Source organism: Panulirus ornatus, chromosome 29 (genome assembly GCF_036320965.1).
Source record: "Panulirus ornatus isolate Po-2019 chromosome 29, ASM3632096v1, whole genome shotgun sequence".
NCBI classification, from domain to species: domain Eukaryota; kingdom Metazoa; phylum Arthropoda; class Malacostraca; order Decapoda; family Palinuridae; genus Panulirus; species Panulirus ornatus.
In genome coordinates, this window is record NC_092252.1 from 15,359,327 (window position 1) to 15,382,961 (window position 23,635).

Consider the following 23,635-nt stretch of genomic DNA (forward strand, 5'->3'; position numbering starts at 1 on the left):
AACCCATCCACACCTGGTACTTTCTCACCATGTAAATTGATCTTGCAGTATGACTTTTCCTTCATTTTGAAAGTTATCGTACTTTCATTTGCTTTACTTTCTGAATAAAGTATCACATCAGAGTCACTGCACCTCACTTTCATCTCTTGCAGTGCTCCATTTATAAAAGACATTCTATAATCTTAGTGACATCAATGGTTACTGGTATACTCTCATATTGCCATCACATGCATATTTAGTTAATGCTTGAAGAGTCTCTGTCCTCAATGTAAATTTCCCTATATTTGAATACAAGCCATCCCTCGTAACTCTTGGATAATCTTGTTCACCTTACTCTAAATCATGCGGAACCTGCTTGATTTCATCACCTAGTGATTGTCAACATTGTCTTGTTTTAGATTTGGTTTAGGGCCTGACTGACTGCACGTAAAGTTTTCTGGGTATTTGGTATCCACATGATCCTCTCCATTCCCATGTTCAGGCTGAAGATTTATTGTGAAGATGTTCAACAGCAAATGTTGATTGTGTGGTGAAGATCTTCATAGCAAATGTTTAGAATTAAAATGCATTGTGTGGGAACACCATGAATATGGGCATTGGCATGATGTGATTTAGTTCTGAACATATGTCACTTCAAGGACCCATTTATTTAGATATCTTATGTTCTAAGTAATGTTTGTTCTTTGGCTCACATACTGTAGTCTGATCCACAATAGCATATCTGCTACCACAGTGTGGCAGTTATGAATTGGTCTTTTATAATCTGAATTTTTTATTTTCCAGGCCCTACAATTACAAGTTACGGAACAATAGAGAGCAGATGCAGGCAGTGTGTAATATAGTATCTGGATCATCAAAACCTGCACCCTACATAATCTTTGGCCCTCCTGGTACAGGAAAAACAGTTACTGTTGTTGAGGCCATTAAACAGGTAAATATTGTATGTATATATAGTAGAAATATAAAATCATTGCATTCACAGCAAGTTGACTAGCAAAATATTCCTAATTTGTTTGTCACTGAATTTTTGCACTGATTTTTTTTTTTTTTTTGTGTGTGTGTGTGTGTGTGTGATTACTTCTTTGTATGGGGAGGGAGTTTTATACTTGAACATTCTTTAGTCTCATACAAATATATAAATTTTTGTATGCTGTCTCCATCAACCATGACTTAAGTCATTCTTTTCCATTCATCCTCTTGTCTTATATTGTAAAAGTACTTCTTTATGTTGCTTGTCATTCAGTTGCTCTATCCCTGTGTTCTCAAAGAACTGTTCACTGTCAGCTTCATCAGTTTTGATAAATTACAAAAGTTTTGATCAGGTCATCCCTCCCTCACTCCTTCCTTCCAAGGTAGGCAGATTTAAAAACCTTTAGCCTTTCTTTGTAACTTTTTCTTTTATACTTTGACAAAGAAAGGCCTCATTTGCTTGCATCCATTCTCTGGTTGTCATATGTAATGCTCTGAAACCACAGCCCCCAATCCACAACCAGACACCACAGACCTTTCTATGTCTTCTTCAGGTTGCTTCATATCTCCTTCAGTCATTTGACATGTCCTTCATCCCCAAATTTACTCTTATGTCATGCACTCCTTTTGCCCTCCTGCATCTAGAGGCCCTGAGCTCTCTGTTTGTCCATCTCCAGTTAGCACTCTTAATTCTGGTACTTTCTTTGTTGCCCTCCTCTAGATCTTCTGTATTAGCTATTATATGCTTAAAGTGCAGGGATCAAACTCGAGAAGCATATCCTAGCTCTAGCCTTATGTAAGATGTGAACAGCTTGCTAAATATTTCCTGTAAACTTGAAAACTATTCTGTCTTTTTGTTTGTGTGTGTGTTTGTGCATAGGTAGTACATAGTAGGCAGTCATCAACCTGGGAGATATGTTATGGGTACCACCTTCCTGAGTATCTGGGAGGGTTTGTGACAGCTGTGTGGTGAGCCATCACTTCAGTAGCTGTCAAACGTCACTTGTTTGGTCCAGGTAGCTGTCTTTTCTTTCTACCTCATCCACACAGAGTCTGCTGACTTTCAGTATACAAACATAATATTTCCCCTTATCAATAAAACTTTGCAACACATACTTCACATGATGTGTTCTTCATAACTCACATTTTCCTTCAGTGAGCACAAGTACTTACAAGCCCCACCTTTTAGCAAAATCATGTCATAAGTGCTTGTAGCTAAATACTTTTTCTCTCTTTCTCTGATTAAGAATGTAAGTAAAAGAAATGTGGATTTAAGCCAGTGACAAAAGAGTATGAGGAAAATACAAGAGTTAGAATAGTGATTGATGAAAATACAGAAAGGAAAAGATGAACATTACAATAATGGAAATAGACATATTGGAAGATGTGAATAGAGATGGAGACCTTTTAGTGAAAGCCTAAGGAGGAAATATCTGGAAATAGACATACAAGAAGATATGAATAGAGATGGAGACTTGTTAGTGAAAGTCTAAGGAGGAAATATCGAAGCAAACATAGTCTAGAAAATGGGTACATAAGAATGAAAATCAGTGGAGATGTATTAAAAAATCAGAACCAAGAAAGTAAAAAATAAGATAGAAATTTTACATCAGCATTGAACAGAGATGCAGAAGGGAATGACAGCATGAATCGGTGTTGGTAAGAATATGAATAATAAAGGACAAATCAAATAGGCAAATGAAATGGAAAGAAAATGAACTCCTGTTGACTGGGTTATGACTGCTACAGAAACCCTAGACTAGACCAGTGGAAGTCTTTTATTAGAGAACCAAAACAGAAAAACCCAAATAGAAATGGGAATAGAACAGCAGTGTAATCAAACATGACAGACAAAGAATGGCCATAGAATAGAAATTAACAGTAAGTGTACACAACCAATAACTAGCTGAAGGTGAGTAAAGAAAGTTAGAATCATTAGATCATATATATGAATATAAAGTATGATAACTGAGAAGTCAAGAATCAAAGTGAATTACCTGTTAAAGCTCAATTAGGCTAACTACATATTCCTCCTAACCAGTTGTAGTTGGTAATACCATAATGCAGGCAACCTCACTGTATTGTGGTTGAGATCCCATTTCTCGTTCAAATAACCTTTTGAAATCTAAAAATCGAAGTACATCAATGAGTGCCTGAGGGATAACAATGCAGTCCTAATCATCTTGTCAGAAACTTGGCATAACAAAAGATGGAAAAATGAAGCAATCATAGAACAATTTGGAACATTCTGAGCTATTAAAACGTAAATCATAAGGGGATGTAACATTATATGTTTATATTGAACTAGAAGGAAGGCAGATAATAATGAGTCACAATAAGTGTAAATTAATTGTAATGATTATCCCAGTCATAAACACAGTAAACCTTGTATCGTGAAGACCACTAGAATCAAAGATGATTAAATTAAAGATTTTTAATGGAAATAGAAGAAATATTGAAGAGATAAGAGAAACCAGATGTGGAGCATTTTATTTAGTGGCGGGAAAAGTAATAGATTACAGATGTAGATACATCTTTTAAGAAAAAGAAAATGAATCAGCAGGTGAAAGATAAGAGTTCCATAGACTAATTGATTGATATGAATCATTTTTTTTTTTTGCAGGTAAACCATGGACCAATGAGAAGGGGAACAATATGACTGATCTTGTTTTTATTAATGACATGACAGAAATCACAACAGCATTTGATGTGGAAATGAATGAAAGTGAATGTGATACAGAAACAGAGGACAACATAGACTGATTCATTTAAAGCTTTATAAACATTGAATGAGATTATCAGAAGCTAGTAACAAAAACAAAAATGACTTTGAGATGATGTGACAGGTGATTGGTGAAAAAGAAAAAGAATGCAAAATGAAGGTATCAAGAGTTAGAAAACAGGATGAATATAAGAATAAAAGAATAAACTTTGGATTGCGATGAAAGAGGCAAGAATAACAATTTGATGAAAAATGTAGAAATCATGAAATCCCATAGATGTGAACAGAAGATGAATGAAGCAAGAGTTATGTAGAACTATCTTTCTGTCTATCTATCTATATCTCTAATGCCTGTTCCAATTAGAACTCCCTCAAAGGGGTCGCCACAGCAACAGTCTCCATAACTAAAGAACTCAGTGCCACTTCTTAGTCTTTAGTGCCTCACCCTTAACAGGCCACTGGCAGAAGGCAAGTTTAGCGCAGTGTTTGTAGAGGCTTCTACTTAATATTCCTCATGACTAATTCTATCCAATGCTCCTATCAACTACTTCTACCTAATGTTTCTTCTGTAACGCTCTGACATGAATGTTCCTATACTCTACTACCTACTGTTCCTACCATTTTGCTAAAAGGCAGGGCTAGCTCATAGTGTTCACCACAGGAAAACCTAGTTACAAAGAATGAGCTGTGAGTTAAGTGTTGTCAACTGTTACAATGACAGGGAGAGATTGTATGTTTGTGGACTGATTGCCAGTAGTCCACATGTTAGTGAGGCAGAAAAAAAAAGACAGCTACTCCAAGGAACCCAAAGTCAGTATTCACATACATGAACAAAGCAGCAAACAAATCAGAGATAGGGTCATTTAAAATAGGAGAAAAGTACAAAACTGACCCTGAGGAGGCATGTGGGACATTAATTGAACAATGCAAATAAATAGTCAGCTCAGAATGTCGTGAGAAATTACATGAACTGTTTAACCAACACGATTAAAATGCACCCATAGATAGTTAGATATCCTATGGTATTATAATCAGAGCAGTTGGTTGTCTCATCTCAGCACCTTAAGAAGACACATACTTCAATGTCAGAACCAGTAATGTTATTGTTGAGGCAAAGTCTGGATGGAAACAAAATTGTAGACATTCACTAAATGGCATATGTATCACCAATACATAAAAGAGGATCTAAGCTAATACGTGATCAGTACAAACCAGTAGTCCTGACTTTGTGTGTAATGAAAATTTTTCAGAGAGTGATTAAAGAACATATAGTAGAGCATTTAATCAAGAACAGCTGTATTAATGAAGGCTTACATTGATTTTTAGTGGGAGAAAGTTTTCTAACCCACTTATTGTCTCATTACAATATGTGAAAGTATAATGCAAGGAAAGAGAATGACATTCTTTTTCTTGATTTTGCAAAAGCATCTGACAAAGTAAACCACAGAATTTTGTTTGAGAAAGAAGCCAGACAAGACATCAAGTGCAAGATAGGAAGATTGATTGAAGAGTTTCTAATGATCAGAAAGTTCAGATTAGAAGCAAACAGAACCATATCTGAGAAAGAAGAGGCTTTGTTTAGGGCACCCCAAGGAGTTGTGTTAACCACAATTTCCTTGATAATGATGATATGAGACATGGAAGTGGTGGATATTACTTGGAAAGGGTATTTGTCTGTTATTTGTTGGTGAAGTTTCCAAAACTTTTTACTATTGTCTTCACAATAATTCTTTTCCACCTCCTAGTAAAAGCACAGTATAAGCACAACATCAGTTTCACACATATCTCTTGTTTTCATTTCTTCTGTATTCAGCTTTGTCTTTTCTTGCATCCTTTTTGTTTATTCATGAGCTGCTTTATTTGTTCCATCACACATAGCATCTTTAACTATACCATTACTGAAATTATTGAGCTGCTGTAGTGGATTAATGTATTCCTGATTAACTTTATGAATTTAATGCACATTATTGCTAAGAAATATTAATGTCATTATATTTACTTATCTTCATATTTCGTGTGCTGCATGTCTCTATCGAACTGAATAGTTGGTGAGTATCGTTAATTATCTTTATATATTTACATCTGTAGTGTCACTGCTATTTATCAGAAGGTATCACAAAATTTCATCTGATTTCTTGAGGCCTTATGCATTATTATATATTGTTTTGTGTTGATGATACAGAGTATGAGGCATTTTATAACTGCAGTTTTTTCTTTTATGCGTAATTCTGTTTCAGGTGTACAAGTTGCAGCCACACAGTCGAGTGTTAGCCTGTGCCCCATCCAATGCTGCTGCAGATCTCATTACTCAGCGGCTGTTAGAGCATGTTTCCAAGAACCATATGCTAAGGATGCATGCTGTGTCAAGACAGAGGTATGTATTTTGGAATGCCAGTTAATTTACACTTAATTATTTTGAAATTTAGGAAACACTGGCTTTGTCACTTTTAGTCCTAAAACCTTAATAAATAGAAAGAAATGTGATTTTTTTATTATTATTGGAAAAAAGTTATATGATCTCACTTGTATTTACTGATCTTAAAATCAGCTTCTGATGTGTTATCTTACCTGTTCTCTAATTGTTTCTGGAGCATATTCTTCATCTCCCCCTAGTTGACGTATGTCTTCCTTCTTTTGGCTTGTTTGAATTTGTTATATTTTACATCTTTATATTCTTTTGGCTTGTTTATATCAGTCATGGCTTTTTTATGTGATATTTCCTGACATTTTCTGTTGTATTTGTTTTACATTGATTTTCCATATTCATTAATTGCATTCTTTGTTTTCATGATATGCCAGTTTTAAGTTTTTCCAGAATGGTAAGCACCCACCCACCCACCTACACACACTCTCATACACACACACACACACACACACACACACACACACACACACACAGAGTGGCCAAATTTTCTTTCTTTCCATATTATGATAATGCAGCATTATTTTATAATTGTATCCATAACCTTTTCAATTTCAATTTCTAAAAGGGGAAACAGGAGGAGGAGTCAAGCAGGGAGTGCTTATCCTCCTTGAAGGCTCAACTTGGGGTGTCTGAATGTGTATGGATGTAACCAAGATGAGAAGAAAGGAGAGATGGGTAGTATGTTGAGGAAAGAAACCTGGATGTATTGGCTTATGAGTAAAACAAAGCTCAAGGGAAAAGGGGAAGAGTGGTTTGGAAAAGTCTTGAGAATAAAGTCAGGGGTTGGTGAGAGGTCAAGAGCTAATGAAAGAGTAGCACTACTCTTGAAGCAGGAGTTGTAGGAGTGTGTGATTGAGTGTAAGAATGTAAATTCTAGATTGATGTGAGTAAAACTGAAAGTGGATGGAGAGAGACGGGTGATTATTGGTGCTTATGCACTTGGTCATGAGAAAAAAGATCATGTGAGGCAAGTGTTTTGGGAGCAGCTAAGTGAGTGTATCAGCGGCTTTGATGCACTAGACTGGGCATTAGTGATGGGTGATTTAGATGCGAATGCAAATAATTCGGCAGTTGAGGGTATATTTGGTGTAGATGGGGTATTCAGTGTTGTGAATGGAAATGGTGAAGAGCTTGTTGATTTGTGTTCTGAAAAAAGACTGGTGATTGGGAATACCTGGTTTAAAAAGACAGATATACATAACTGTACATATGTGAGTAGGAGAGATGGTCAAAGGGCATTATTGGATTACATGTTAATTGATAGGCATGTAAAAGAGAGACTTGTGGATGTTAATGTACTGAAAGGGGCAGTTGGAGGGATGTCTGATCACTATCTTGTAGAGGTGAAGATTTATAGAGGTTTTCCAAAAAGAAGAGAGTAGTGAGAGTAAGTGTGCTTGGAAAGGACAGTTCGTGTGAGGAATTACCGTGAGAAATTGAGTGTAGAATAGCAGAAGCTCTTCAAAAAAGAAGAGAGACTGTTGGGGAGAAGAGAGTGGTGAGAGTAAGTGAGCTTGGAAAGGACACTTGTGTGAGGAAGTGCCTGAAGAAATTGATTGTAGAATAGCGAAAGGTGAGAGCATATGACAGGAGGGGAGTGGGTGAAGAATGGGATGTATTTAGAGGAACACTGATGGCATGTGCAAAAGATGCTTGTGGCATGAGTAAGGAGGTAGATGGGCAGATTAGAAAGGATAGTGAGTGGTGGGATGGAGTAAAGTTGTTAGTGAAAGAGAAAAGAGAGAAGTTTGGACAATACTTAAAAGGAAAGAGTGCCAGTGACTTGCGAGATGTATAAAAGAAAGTGGCAGGAGGTCAAGAGAAAGGTGCAAGGGTTGAAAAAGAGGGCAAATGAGAGTTGGGGTGGGAGAGTATCTTTAAACTTCAAGGAGAATAAAAACATGTTTTGGAAGGAGATAAATAATGTGCGTAATAATGTGAGAAACTGCAGAAGCTGGTGACTGAGTTTGGTAAAGAGTGTGGAAGAAGAAAGTTAAGAGTAAATGTGAATAAGAGCAAGGTTATTAGGTACAGTAGGGTTGAGGGTCAAGTCAATTGGGAGGTGAGTTTGAATGGAGAAAAACTGGAGGAAGTGAAGTGTTTTAGATATCTGGGAGTGGATCTGGCAGCGGATGGAACCATGGAAGCGGAAGTGGATCATAGGGTGGGGGAGGGGGCGAAAATTCTGGGGGCCTTGAAGAATGTGTGGAAGTCGAGAACATTATCTCGGAAAGCAAAAATGGGTATGTTTGAAGGAATAGTGGTTCCAACAATGTTGTATGGTTGCGAGGCGTGGGCTATGGATAGAGTTGTGCGCAGGAGGATGGATGTGCTGGAAATGAGATGTTTGAGGACAATGTGTGGTGTGAGGTGGTTTGATCGAGTGAGTAACGTAAGGGTAAGAGAGATGTGTGGAAATAAAAAGAGCGTGGTTGAGAGAGCAGAAGAGGGTGTTTTGAAGTGGTTTGGGCACATGGAGAGGATGAGTGAGGAAAGATTGACCAAGAGGATATATGTGTTGGAGGTGGAGGGAGCAAGGAGAAGAGGGAGACCAAATTGGAGGTGGAAAGATGGAGTGAAAAAGATTTTGTGTGATCGGGGCCTGAACATGCAGGAGGGTGAAAGGAGGGCAAGGAATAGAGTGAATTGGAGCGATGTGGTATACCGGGGTTGACGTGCTGTCAGTGGATTGAATCAAGGCATGTGAAGCGTCTGGGGTAAACCATGGAAAGCTGTGTAGGTATATATATTTGCGTGTGTGGACATATGTATATACATGTGTATGGGGGGGGGGTTGGGCCATTTCTTTCGTCTGTTTCCTTGCGCTACCTCGCAAACGCGGGAGACAGCGACCAAGTATAAAAAAAAAAAAAAAAAGACGAAAGAAGAAATGGGAACATTGGTGAATGGGGCAAGGGGGGAAGTAATAGAAGGTAGTGATGAAGTGAGATGTAGTGAGTATTTTGAAGGTTTCTTGAATGTGTTTGATGAAAGAGTGGCAGATGTAGGGTGTTTTGGTCGGGGTGGTGTGCCAAGTGAGAGGGTCAGGGAGAATGGTTTCGTTAAGAGAGAAGAGGTAGTGAAAGTTTTGCAGAAGATGGAATCTGGCAAGGCTGTGGATTTGGATTGTATTTATTAAAGTAGAAATTGTTAAGAAAGGGGGTGATGGTTGTTGATTGGTTGGTAAGGATATTCAGTGTATGTGTGGATCATGGTGAAGTGCCTTAGGATTGGCAGAATGCATGCATAGTGCCATTGTACAAAGGCAAAGGGGATGAAGGTGAGTATTCAAACTACAGAGGCATAAGTTTAATGAGTATTCCTGGGAAATTATATGGGAAGGTATTGATTGAGAGGGTGAAGGTATATACAGAGCATCAGATTGTGTAAGAGCAGAGTGATTTCAGAGGTGGTAGAGGATGTGGATCAGGTGTTTGCTTTGAAGAATGTGTGTGAGAAATACTTAGAAAAACAGATGGACTTGTATGTAGTGTTTATGGATCTGGAGACGGCATATGACAGGGTTGATAGGGATTCCTTGTTGAGGGTCGTAAGAGAATATGGTGTGGGAGGTAAGTTTCTGGAAGCAGTGAAATGTTTTTACCAAGGATGTAAGGCATGTGTGCAAGTAGGGAGAGAGGAGAGTGATTGTTTCCCAGTGAAGGTTGGTCTGCAGCAGGGGTGTGTGATGTCACCATGGTTGTTTAATTTGTGTATGGATGGGGTGGTTTCGAAGGTGAATGAAAGAGTTTTGGAGAGAAGGGTGAGTATACAATCTGTTAGGGATGAGAGGGCCTGGAAAGTGTCAGTTCTTATTCGCCAGTGATACAGCTCTGGTGGCTGATTCGAGTGAGAAATTGCAGAAGTTAGTGACTGAGCTTGGAAAAGTTTGTGAAAGGAGAAAGTTGAGAGTAAATGTGAATAAGAGCAAGGTTATTAGGTTCATTAGGGTTGAGGGACAAATTAATTGTGATGGAAGTTTGAATGGAGGAAAATTGGGGGAAGTGAAGAGTTTTAGATATCTGGGAGTGGACTTAGCAGCGAATGGAACCATTGAAGCAGAGGTGAGTCACAGGGTGGGGTAGGGAACGAAGGTTCTGGGAATGAAGAAGAATGTGTGGAAAGAGAGATTGTTATATTGGAGAGCAAAATGGTTATATTTGAAGGAATAGGAGTTCCAGCTATATTATATGGTTGCGAGGCATGGGCTACAGATAGAGTTGTACGGAGAGGGGTGGATGTGTTGGAAATGAAATGTTTGAGGACAATAGGTGGTGTGAGGTGGTTTGATCAAGTAAGTAATGAAAGTGTAAGAGAAATGTGTGGAAATATAGAGTGTGGTGGAGAGAGCAGAAGAGGGTGTGTTGAAATGGAGTGGACATCTGGAGAGCATGAGTGAGGAAAGATTGACAAGGAGGATATATGTGTCAGAGGTAAAGGGAACAAGAAGCAGGAGACCAAATTGGAAGGGGAAGGATGGAATATAAGATATTGTGAGTGATTGGGGCCTGAACATACATGAGGGTGAGAGGCATGCAAGGATTGGATTGGAATGATGTAGTATAGATCCACCCCAGTGGTATACTGGGGTGGGAACATCTGGGGTACACCATCGAAAGTGCTGTTGGGCCTGGATGCGGATAGGGAGCTCTGGGTTTGGTGCATTACGCATGACAGCTAGAGATGTAGTGTGAATGAATGTAGCCTTTTTTGTCTGTTTTTCTGGCACTGCCTTGCTGAAACGGGGTAGCAGTGCTGTTTCCTGTGGGGCAGGGTAGCACCAGGAATGGATGAAGGCAAGCATGAATATGTACATGTGTATATATGTATATGTTTGTATGTGCATGTATGTTGGTATGTACATGTATGTATATGTGCATGTACAGCGACAAAGCTAAATAAGAAAAATATATATATATATATATATATATATATATATATATATATATATATATATATATTCGAGGAGGATGAGCACTCCCCGCGTGACTCCTTCCTCTGTTTCCCATTTTAGAAAGTTAAAAAATACAAGGAGGGGAGGATTTCTGGCCCCCCGCTCCCGTCCCCTCTAGTCGCCTTCTACGACACGCGAGGAATGCGTGGGAAGTATTCTTTCACCCCTATCATAAAACCTGAGGGAGCCAATGACCAGGGAGGTATATTACCAGTACTACCCGCCTGGGTATCGGGAGGGTTAATGACAGTTGCGCAGTGAGCCAGCACTTCACTGGTTGCCAAGTTGGTCTCCTCCAACCCAGGTAGTTGTCTTTCCTTTCTGCCTTACCGACATATGGACTACTGGCATTCTGTCCACAAACATAGTCTTTCCTTGTTACACATAACACTTGACAAAACTTAACTCACACAGCTCATTCTTCAGTTCTAGATTTTCCTGCGGTGAGCACTGTGCACTAACCCAGCCTTTAGGCAAAATGGTTGGAACAATAGATAGAAGTAGTAGGTAGGAACATTTAGGCAGGAGCATTAGGTAGTAGTCAGTGAGAACATTAGGTAGGAGCCTCAGCAAACACTCTGCTAGAGTTGCCCTCTGCCAATGGTCTATTAAGAGTGAGGCACTGAAGTCTAAGAAGTGGCTCTGGAGTTCACTAGTAATTTGAACTCTATTTCCATAGCCACCCCATTGAGGTAGTTCCAGTTGGTACAGGCATCAGAGATATAGATTGCCATGGTCACCCCCTTTAGGGAGTTCCAGTTGGAACAGGCATCAGAGATGTAGATAGATAGAAATGTGAATAAAAGCAAAGTTATTAGGTTTAGCAGTGAGAAGAGTGTTTGAATGAGAACAACTTGGAAGAAGTGTAGTTATTTAGATGTCTGGAAGTGAATATGGCAGCAGATTGAACCAGGGAGCTGAAGGTATCCATAGGGCAGGTGAGTGGGCATAGATGTTGGACTCACTAAAAACTGCGCAGAAAGAGAGAGTGATGTCTTTTAAGGTCAAAGATAGGGATATTTGATGGTATAGTAGTCCCATTGGTACTGTATGGATGCGTATTGTGTGTCTTTGACAAAAATGAAAAGAAGAGGGTGTGTGGGCCTAAGACAGAAATGTAAAGAAGAGGGTAGATGTGTTAGAAATGAAATTTTAGGAGAAGGTTGATTGGATAAGAAATGATAGGATAAGAGAGAGGTGTGCTAGTAAGGAGAGTATGTATGAGGGAACTGAAGGAAGTGTTATGAAAGGATTTGGAGAGGAGGAGTGAATAAAGGTTAACTAAGAGGGAAAACACATCTGGAGTGGAGTTAACAAGGAAAAGGAGTATATGAAGGAGGAGATGGAAGGATGGAGTGAAAGATGCTTGAAGGTTCGGGTTCTGAACATTCAAGGGGGTGTGAAGTATGACGAGGGATAGAACGAATTAGAGCAAAATGATATATTGGGGATGATATGTTGCCATTGGGCTGGAACAGGGCATATGAAGTGGATGTGAATAGAGTTCTCTGGTTTTGGTGCTTTATACATTACAACTTGAGAGTGTATGAGAATGAATGAGGCCATTTCTTTGTTTCTGACACTACCTTGCTGAAGTGGGATATGGCAAACGTATAAAAAAGAAGGATAAAGCAAACGCATTTAATATTTGTAGAGTTCATCTGCCTGTACATCCAGATTTGATATAATTAAACATGGGGTTTCCTCACACATTTTTACTCCACCTTTTTTGTTTTTTAGTGTAAATTGTACGAAAATGAATTTTCCCTTCTTTACAGCTCAAGTATTCCTGACCACCTTCGTGAGGTATCCAATTTGAGTGGCAACGATGTGTATTTCCCTACAATGGGCAAACTGATGGAGTTCAAGATCATTGTTTGCACAATGGCAGCTGCTAGCAAGTACGTGTAACTCAGAATCTTACATTTACAGTGATAGTACTGGAAAGTTGTTTGAGTGCTTTTCATTCCTTTATAAATGTTTATAGAATTTTTTTTTTCAACAGACAGTGTACTTTGGTCTTTTACCCTTTCTGCCATGGAAAAAAGGCACATCACAATGGATCATTGGTAGAAGGTAATTGAAATTTGTTGGAAGTTTTTTGCTGAATTAATATTCCATTAATAGCTATGCATTTATCCATTTTGATAGTTATTGTGATATCAAAATTTTCCTTAGGAATAGGGGAGAAAGAATCCTATGCACATAACTCTGTATGTGGTAGACAGAAATTGAGAGGGTTGTGAGTTAGGGTGCTGGAAGTTACCCTTACCTGTATCGATATATACATATATCTGTCTATATCTCTGATATCTGTTCCTAGCTAGAACTTCCTCAAGGGATTGGCCATGGCAGTAGAGTCTCCATAACTAATGAACACCTATACTGCTTCTTAGCTTGTAGTGCCTCACCCTTTAATGCAGTACAGGCATAGGGCAACTGAGGTGCAGTATTTGCAGAGTTACTACTACTTAAAAGAAGGAGCAGAAGTACGAGCCAAGCAAGAATTTTTTTTTCTTTGACAGCTCAGTTTTTATTCCTGACACTGTCTTATTAAGATGGTAGAAGTGAGCAAGTATAGAAGAAAAAATATACTTCCCAAAGGGAAAAGAGAGTTTGCTGGATATCATTAATGGAACTGATTGTAACACTCACTTTGAATGAATAGCTTCATGTAATATATTAGCTGTTGATGCAGTGATCTTTGTCTCCTGTAAATGTTTTTGTAAGATAGGCTCAAAAAGGCTTTATATTTATGTAGGTGGTGGTAATTCTACAGTTATTGAATGCCAAACACTGGATTACTAATGCTGTCTTTTTTTCAGAGCATTTAGGGCAGAAAATATGCTTTTTGTTTCAAAGACTGTTTCTCATGGTGCTCTTGAAAACTCTGGTCTTAAAAGAGATTTTAACCATTTTGTTGCTATTGGGGTTAATGATTGCCCATGTAGTAGGGTGCTAATAGCATCAATGAGCACAAGTAATTTCCCATCTCAGGTTGAATTCTGCATGCATTTTAGACTATTTACTGCCATAGATGGCACCCTTAACAAAGGATTAGTAATTGAAACCATTTAGAGGCTCACTAACCTTTGAGTGACTATGGTGAGCAGTTGCACACTTCTATGGGGACTTGTCTTGGTGTCCACAACTCTCTGTGCCTGCAACCTTAATATTATAAGAGTTTTTCCTCCCAGTAACCTAAAGGCCACAATATTTAAATTGTTTATGACAGCACAAAAACGATTATTAGAATTTGTTTTCTAACATTGTTTGGATTTCTAAAACCATAGTTACTTAGCACATGAACACAAAGGCATTGCATAAACTAATGCCTGTAGAATACTACTTGATATCAAGTTTGGACAAGAGAAACAATTCTTCAACATTTTATAAAAACAATTCATCTTTTTCCCACTAGACTATGCCTCACCTCAACTGTGTCCTTGCAACTGGTACTTAAAAGATTGGCTTGTTTGGAAACTAAAGTGTTTTCCTAAACTACAGTTGATTAACTCTTAATTGATAAGGAAAGAAATAATTGATTTTGATATTTTTCTCTGCCTTATAATAGAAATAAAAAAATTATTAAGAGTACGTGAATGTAAACTTTCATACATAGGATGAGCCAGTCCAGTCAATGTGTAATTCCTAAACAAGGATTGGTTTTGTTAATTCTTAAGAAAAAGTATTTATTTTTCATTGCACCTGTTCTTGAATTGGAGAAGGGGATATTTATATTTTTTGCACCCAGAAGATAAGATGAAAAATTTAATGAAACACCAAATGAGTTAAACCAGACTGTGGTAATCTCAGAGACTTCAAAAAGTCATTCATTGTTGGCTCTAACTTTTGCATGATCTTTGTTGGATTCTGAGGTGTCATAGTTTAAGTAATAGATATAAAGCTTACTTGACTTCCTTGTATATATAAGGATTTTAGATTGACTTAAAGACCTCTGAATAAATCCAGAGACAGTCATGGTGAAGAAATGAGTCAGTTTTTATTTATAAGCGGGCCAGGGTGTTAAACACTGTTTGGTGTAATATACTTAATTGAATTTAGTTTGTTTTCGTATTTGCATTCTCAAGTGAGCTGTGAACTGAATTTTTTGTCAAGAACAGAGATCGTATTGTTTCCACAATCTTTGGAATGTTTTCATAGATTTTTATCATGCCATTCCCATTGTTATCGTTGTTTCGCTGATGATACAGTGCTGGTGGCTGATTCGTGTGAGAAGCTGCCGAAGTTGGTGACTGAGTTTGGTAAAGTGTGTGAAAGAAGAAAGCTAAGAGTGAATGTGAATATGAGCAAGGTAATTAGGTTCAGTAGGGTTGAGGGACAAGTTAATTGGGAGGTAAGTTTGAGTGGAGAAAAACTAGAGGAAGTGAAGTGTTTTAGATATCTGAGAGTGGATTTATTAGTGGATGGAACCATGGAAGCGGAAGTGAGTCACAGGGTGGGTGGAGGGCGAAGGTTCTGGGAGCGTTGAAGAATGTGTGGAAGGCGAGAACTTTATCTCAGAGAGCAAAAATGGGTATGTTTGAAGGAATAGTGGTTCCAGCAATGTTCTTTGGTCACGAGGCATGGGCTGTAGATAGGGTTATGCGGAGGAGGGTGGATGTTTTGGAAATGAAATCTAGGGTTATATGGAAGAGGGTGGATGTTTTGGAAATGAAATGTTTGAGGGCAATATGTGGTGTGAGGTGTATGATCGAGTAAGTAATGAAAGAGTAAGAGAGGTGTGTGGTAATAAAAAGAGTGTGGTTAAGAGAGCAGAAGAGGGTGTATTGAAATGGTTTGGTCACATGGAGAGAATGATTGAGGAAAAATTGACAGAGAGGATATGTGTGTCAGAGGTGGAGGGAATGAGGAGAAGCAGGAGACCAAATTGGAGGTAGAAGGATGGAGTGAAAAAGATTTTGAGTGATCGGGCCTGAACATACAGGAGGATGAAAGGCGTGCAATGAACAGAGAGGGAATTGGAACGATATTGTATACTGGGGTCAACTTGCTGTCAGTGGATTAAACCAGGGCATGTGAAGCATTTAGGGTAAACCATGGAAAGTTTTGTGGGGCCTGGATGTGGAAAGGGAGCTGTAGTTTCAGTGCATTACACATGACAGCTAGAGACTGAGTGTGAACGAATGTGGCCTTTTGTCTTTTCCTAGCGCTACCTTGCGGGGGGAGGGGGGGATGCTATTTCATGTGTGGCGGGGTGGTGTCGGGAATGATTAAAGGCAGCAAGTATGAATATGTTCATGTGTATATATGTATATGCTTGTATATGTTTTTTTTTTTTTTTTTTTTTTCGCTGTCTCCCGCGTTTGCGAGGTAGCGCAAAGGAAACAGACGAAAGAAATGGCCCAACCCACCCCCATACACATGTATATACATACGTCCACACACGCAAATTTACATACCTACACAGCTTTCCATGGTTTACCCCAGACGCTTCACATGCCCTGATTCAATCCACTGACAGCACGTCAACCCCGGTATACCACATCGATCCAATTCACTCTCTTCCTTGCCCTCCTTTCACCCTCCTATATGTTCAGGCCCCGATCACACAAAATCTTTTTCACTCCATCTTTCCACCTCCAATTTGGTCTCCCACTTCTCCTCGTTCCCTCCACCTCCGACACATATATCCTCTTGGTCAATCTTTCCTCACTCATTCTCTCCATGTGCCCAAACCATTTCAAAACACCTTCTTCTACTCTCTCAACCACGCTCTTTTTATTTCCACACATCTCTCTTACCCTTACGTTACTTACTCGATCCAACCACCTCACACCACACATTGTCCTCAAACATCTCATTTCCAGCACATCCATCCTCCTGCGCACAACTCTATCCATAGCCCACGCCTCGCAACCATACAACATTGTTGGAACCACTATTCCTTCAAACATACCCATTTTTGCTTTCCGAGATAATGTTCTTGACTTCCATACATTCTTCAAGGCTCCCAGGATCCCCCCCCCCATGATCCACTTCCATGGTTCCGTCCGCTGCCAGATCCACTCCCAGATATCTAAAACACTTTACTTCCTCCAGTTTTTCTCCATTCAAACTTACCTCCCAGTTGACTTGACCCTCAACCCTACTGTACCTAATTACCTTGCTCTTATTCACATTTACTCTTAACTTTCTTCTTTCACACACTTTACCAAACTCAGTCACCAGCTTCTGCAGTTTCTCACATGTATATATATGTATATGTTGAAATGTATAGGCATGTATATGTGCGTGCATGGGCATGTATGGATAAACATGTGTATGTGGGTGGGTTTGGCCGTTCTTTCATCTGTTTCCTTACGCTCTCTCACTAACACAGGAGACAGTGACAAAGTATAGTGAAAATATAAATTTAAAAAATGTATATCTATGTATATGTTGAAATGTATAGGTATATGTATATGCGTGTGTGGGCTTTTATGCATATACATGTGTATTTGGGTGGGTTGAGTCATTCTTTCGTCTGTTTCCTTAGCTACCTCGCTAACGCTAAAGACAGCGATTAAGTATGATAAATGAGTAAATCATGTATATGAATTTGAAGATATTGTGTACCCATGTTAGATCTTGTCTTATTGAAGTTGATATACTCATGATTCAGATTTTTTTAATTTTGATCTCATAGGTACAGCTATTGTGTATGACATAATTCTTTGGAATTACCAGAACTTTTTTATCTTTCTATATCAGAGTCATGTAAAGGGTACACTTGAACTTTTACCTTTGCCCACTTGTCTCTGGATCTCCTGTGGGGATTTTGCTTTGCACAGGAAGCTGGCCACATTCAGTAGGGAGGTGAGAGAGGATAATTAATGATGGATTTGAAACTGAGGAAACCAGGATGCTTTGTTTGGTCTTTTATGTAACTTATCCTTAAGCAGAAAAATGGATAACATGAAAGTGTAATCCAAGAGGTGATTGATCATTTTTGGAACTGAAATACATTGGTATTATAGAGTTTTATATAAAGTCAGTAGATGAGATGAAGTAAGGAACAATCCTCTCAGGAAGGATTGCAGCTTGGATTTATGAAGACATCTTTTAAGTCTATTTAAGTAGGATGCAAGATAGTAGAACAAAAGTGGGGTTGATTTGTATCAAAGGAGAGTAAGTATGAAGGAATTAGTGAAGATTCATCATGGACATAAAGTTTTGGAGGTTTTACATAGGTCCTATATTGCTGCATATAGAGAAGCAGAAGGTCAGCTGTTTGTAGATTGATAGGTTAGAAAAAGGTAAGTTGAAGGTAGAAATTGATATGAAAATTGTAAACACCATTATGAGAAGTAACTAAACTGTGCTTATATTGTGTACTATTTAGTGTTTTGAATGATTGTACTGCTGTTTTTTTTCCTTAGTGTATTTGGATTATGACTGAAAAGCCTGTTTTGATAGCAGGAAATATCAAAATATTCACTGTATTTATTACGTAGATTTGAACCGAATTCCTGAGAGTCTAGGGTGGAGTGTTTGAGAGTTTAACTTGATACATCTCAAATAAGGCAGTTGATATGGATGCCTAGATGAATGTGACCTTTATGTTTTATTAGGATGAATTATCTTGAAAACTATATCAAGTTCTGAAAATTGTTTTCTTTTTAATTTTTAGGATTGTTACAGCTTCCATTCCATCTGGTCACATAACTCATATTTTCCTGGACGAGTGTGGACATGCTATGGAACCTGAAGCCATAGTTCCCTTAGCGGGCATAGTGACAAAAGCCTGCCAGGTGGTACTGACAGGAGATCCTCATCAGCTGGGGCCTGTTATCAGAAACTCTCAGTGTTTCTCCTCGGGCAACCTCTTCTCTGATAATGGTTTAGGTTAGTATTGTCACATTTTATGTGGTATGCCTTAGGTATGATCTTATTTTTGGTACTAGTGCAACAGGCTGATTGACTGTGGTTAACAAAGAAATCACTTCAATGGAAGAATCCAACGACCAGGGAGGTATATAACCAGTATTTGACAGCACTTAATTCGCTCGGCTCATTCTTTGTAATTCTTGATTTTCTTGTGGTGAGCCCTATGTGCTAGCCCAGCCTTTTGGCAAAATCATAGGAGCAATGGTAGAGGTAGGTAGGAACATTTAGGTCTGAGCATTAGGTAGAAACATAAGGTAGAAGTAGTTGGTAAGAATAATGGGCAGGATTGTTAGGGAGAAGTAGTCAGAAGGAATATTAGGTAGAAGCCAGTACAAACTCTACTAGATTTGTCCTTTGCCAGTGGCCTGTTAAGGGTGAGGCACTAAAGGCTAAAAAGTGGTAGTAGAGTTCACTAGTTATGGTGACTCTATTGCCATGGCCACCCCCTGAAGGGAGTTCCAGAAGGGAACAGGCATCAGAGAAAAGATAGATAGATAGTTAGCTTCTATTTCTGTTTTTCAAACTGTTATATCTTCTCATTTTCCCCTTACTCGTCTTTTCCCCGTACCATGTCTGTATTTATGTTTTGTACTTTTTTCATTCTGGCCGAGTTAGATGTCACTTGTTATAACAGGTTCTTATTTCTCTGGGTGGATGAATTTTGCCAACCTCATTAGTGTGGTAGCTAAATTGTCATGTAGAATTATCAAGGTGCTTTAATTGTTGCTCTAGAGTGTTTTCCCTGTTTTCTAAAGTATTTTATGAAAATGTGTGTGCCATCCAACTGTTATTGCGGGAAAGGTGCTCTTGTCATAAGTAGAATGGTTGAGTAAGACTTTTACTTCTAATCATATTATTGTATTAGCTGAATGAATAGTAAAATTGCATTTTAAAGGAAAGAGGGAATATTTTTAAATGTTCTTGTATCTATACATGACAGACAAGTCATACTTGGAGAGGCTGATGGAAATGGAAATGTACCAGCCCATCAATGGACGCTTCAATAATCGAGTAGTGACAAAGTTGCTGAATAACTATCGATCACATAAGGATATTCTTAAGGAGCCAAACGAAATGTTCTACAAATCTGAGTTAAAGGTAAATGTAGTGTGTTTGTAAATCAGTGTCAGTTTTTGGGACTAGAGTTTTTAAATTTGTAAAATGAGATCACTTGTTACATCTTCCACTCAGTAAAATTTTGGTTTCATTATTTTCAATCCGCTCAGTAAAATTTTGGTTTCATTATTTTCAATCACCAGTAGATGACCAGATATTGAAAATATTTTCAGCAATTATTTTTATATATTGTTAAAATGTAAGTAATTCTGAATTGGAAGATCAGTGTTAGAATTGACTTTTAAAGTCAATGCATGTGTTTTGAGTGTAATTTTTGATGCATTCAGAGCAATGTGACCCATCCTAAATATTATGCAAATACCAAGTGGATAGAGAAAGCCTGACAGAAGTGTCCAAGACCCAAATGCAGTATTAAGATTTTTGATTGAAAACCATTCATTGCTTTTAGCTTTCTACTAAATGATAGATACATGAGAAATAGGATGGAGAAAGCAGGTGCTACCTTTATACATCATAGTCACACACTTTCAGTGTATTTTTTTTACTTTCTGTCTTCCATGAAAATACTATCCCATCTTGTCTCCTGCCCCTTTGCTTATTATGTATTATTACTTGTATTTTGTGTTACTTTCACTTGTAATCGTGTCTATGTATTCATTTGTCAGTATCCTTCCAAAACAGTTTTTGGGTGTACAGTTTCAATCCATTTTTTTTAATTCCTCATATTCACCAACTTATTTTTTTAAGATTATATTCCATACTCTTTGCCCTCCAATCAGCACTGCTCTCAAGAAGGTTGAACTTCATCAGAACTTTGGCTTTATGATTAAAGAACTGTTTCAGATCATGTTTTTGATATTTATATATTATTTACTTTGTCGCTGTCTCCTGCGTTAGCGAGGTAGCGCAAGGGAACAGACGAAAGAATGGCCCAACCCACCCACATACACATGTATGTACATACATGCCCACACACGCAAATATACATACCTATACATCTCAATGTATACATATATATACACACACACACATATGAATATATTCTTTTTTTTTTTTTTTTTTTGCTTAGTCGCTGTCTCCCGCGTTTGCGAGGTAGCGCAAGGAAACAGACGAAAGAAATGGCCCAACCCACCCCCATACACATGTATATACATACGTCCACACACGCAAATATACATACCTACACAGCTTTCCATGGTTTACCCCAGACGCTTCACATGCCCTGATTCAATCCACTGACAGCACGTCAACCCCGGTATACCACATTGATCCAATTCACTCTATTCCTTGCCCTCCTTTCACCCTCCTGCATGTTCAGGCCCCAATCACACAAAATCTTTTTCACTCCATCTTTCCACCTCCAATTTGGTCTCCCACTTCTCCTCGTTCCCTCCACCTCCGACACATATTTCCTCACTCATTCTCTCCATGTGCCCAAACCATTTCAAAACACCCTCTTCTGCTCTCTCAACCATGCTCTTTTTATTTCCACACATCTCTCTTACCCTTACGTTACTTACTCGATCCAACCACCTCACACCACACATTGTCCTCAAACATCTCATTTCCAGCACATCCATCCTCCTGCGCACAACTCTATCCATAGCCCACGCCTCGCAACCATACAACATTGTTGGAACCACTATTCCTTCAAACATACCCATTTTTGCTTTCCGAGATAATGTTCTCGACTTCCACACATTCTTCAAGGCTCCCAGGATTTTCGCCCCCTCCCCCACCCTATGATCCACTTCCGCTTCCATGGTTCCATCCGCTGCCAGATCCACTCCCAGATATCTAAAACACTTTACTTCCTCCAGTTTTTCTCCATTCAAACTTACCTCCCAATTGACTTGACCCTCAACCCTACTGTACCTAATAACCTTGCTCTTATTCACATTTACTCTTAGCTTTCTTCTTTCACACACTTTACCAAACTCAGTCACCAGCTTCTGCAGTTTCTTACATGAATCAGCCACCAGCGCTGTATCATCAGCGAACAACAACTGACTCACTTCCCAAGCTCTCTCATTCCCAACAGACTTCATACTTGCCCCTCTTTCCAAAACTCTTGCATTCACCTCCCTAACAACCCCAACCATAAACAAATTAAACAACCATGGAGACATCACACACCCCTGCTGCAAACCTACATTCACTGAGAACCAATCACTTTCCTTTCTTCCTACACGTACACATGCCTTACATCCTCGGTAAAAACTTTTCACTGCTTCTAACAACTTGCCTCCCACACCATATATTCTTAATACCTTCCACAGAGCATCTCTATCAACTCTATCATATGCCTTCTCCAGATCCATAAATGCTACATACAAATCCATTTGCTTTTCTAAGTATTTCTCACATACATTCTTCAAAGCAAACACCTGATCCACACATCCTCTACCACTTCTGAAACCACACTGCTCTTCCCCAATCTGATGCTCTGTACATGCCTTCACCCTCTCAATCAATACCCTCCCATATAATTTACCAGGAATACTCAACAAACTTATACCTCTGTAATTTGAGCACTCACTCTTATCCCCTTTGCCTTTGTACAATGGCACTATGCACGCATTCCGCCAATCCTCAGGCACCTCACCATGAGTCATACATACATTAAATAACCTTACCAACCAGTCAATAATACAGTCACCCCCTTTTTTAATAAATTCCACTGCAATACCATCCAAACCTGCTGCTTGCCGGCTTTCATCTTCCGTAAAGCTTTTACTACCTCTTGTCTGTTTACCAAATCATTCTCCCTAACCCTCTCATTTCTACACCACCTCGACCAAAACACCCTATACCTGCCACTCTATCATCAAACACATTCAGCAAACCTTCAAAATACTCACTCCATCTCCTTCTCATATCACCACTACTTGTTATCACCTCCCCATTTGCGCCCTTCACTGAAGTTCCCATTTGCTCCCTTGTCTTATTCATATGTACATAATTCATAGTCTGCCTTTATTCACTCCCATCGCCAGCCCGCTTCACATGAAATAACAACCCCCTCCCCCCGCATGTGCACGAGGTAGCGCTAGAAAAAGACAACAAAGGCCACATTTGTTCACACAGTTTCTAGCTGTTATGTATAATGCACTGAAACCACAGCTCCCTTTCCACATTCAGGCCCCACAGAACTTTCCATGGTTTACCCCAGACGCTTCACATGCCCTGGTTCAATCCATTGACAGCACGTCGAAAAGATAAAGGAAAGTATTTATTCATTTTTTAGAAAATATAAAACCTGTTTTTTGAAATGTGTCAGGTTATAGTTACTGGGAAAGACATGAGAGGGTAGAGAGTTCCCAAGTTTTGATGTGTAGTGATAGAAGCAGGTATCAAAATGGCTCACCCATGAGTTGCTGATGGCCACACAGTAATCATTTGTAATGTAAGTTTGAATGGAATAAAATTGGAGGAAGTCAGGTGTTTAAGATATTTGGGTGGGGACTTGGCAGCAAATGAAACCATGAAAGTGGAAGCGAGTCATGGGGTAGAGGAGGGGATGAAGGTTCTGGGAGTGATGAAGAATGTGTGGAAAGAGAGAACGTTATATTGGAGCGCAGTGAGGGGTATATGCGAA

At 38.9% G+C, this 23,635-nt stretch overlaps 1 protein-coding gene across 3 annotated transcripts in view; it reads left to right on the forward strand.

The window, feature by feature from the left end:
• The window catches only part of LOC139758142 (putative helicase mov-10-B.1), a 93,741-nt gene that overhangs the window by 35,591 nt on the left and 34,515 nt on the right, over positions 1–23,635 (forward strand). For all 3 annotated transcript variants that reach the window (XR_011714770.1, XM_071679292.1, XM_071679293.1), the window contains exons 13-17: positions 784–931; positions 5,929–6,065; positions 12,849–12,971; positions 18,704–18,918; positions 19,901–20,058. Coding sequence is in view for 2 of the 3 variants with exons in the window: in XM_071679292.1 (XP_071535393.1) it covers positions 784–931; positions 5,929–6,065; positions 12,849–12,971; positions 18,704–18,918; positions 19,901–20,058 (781 nt within the window). In the remaining variant the exon portion in view is untranslated. The remainder of the gene's footprint in view (positions 1–783; positions 932–5,928; positions 6,066–12,848; positions 12,972–18,703; positions 18,919–19,900; positions 20,059–23,635) is intronic.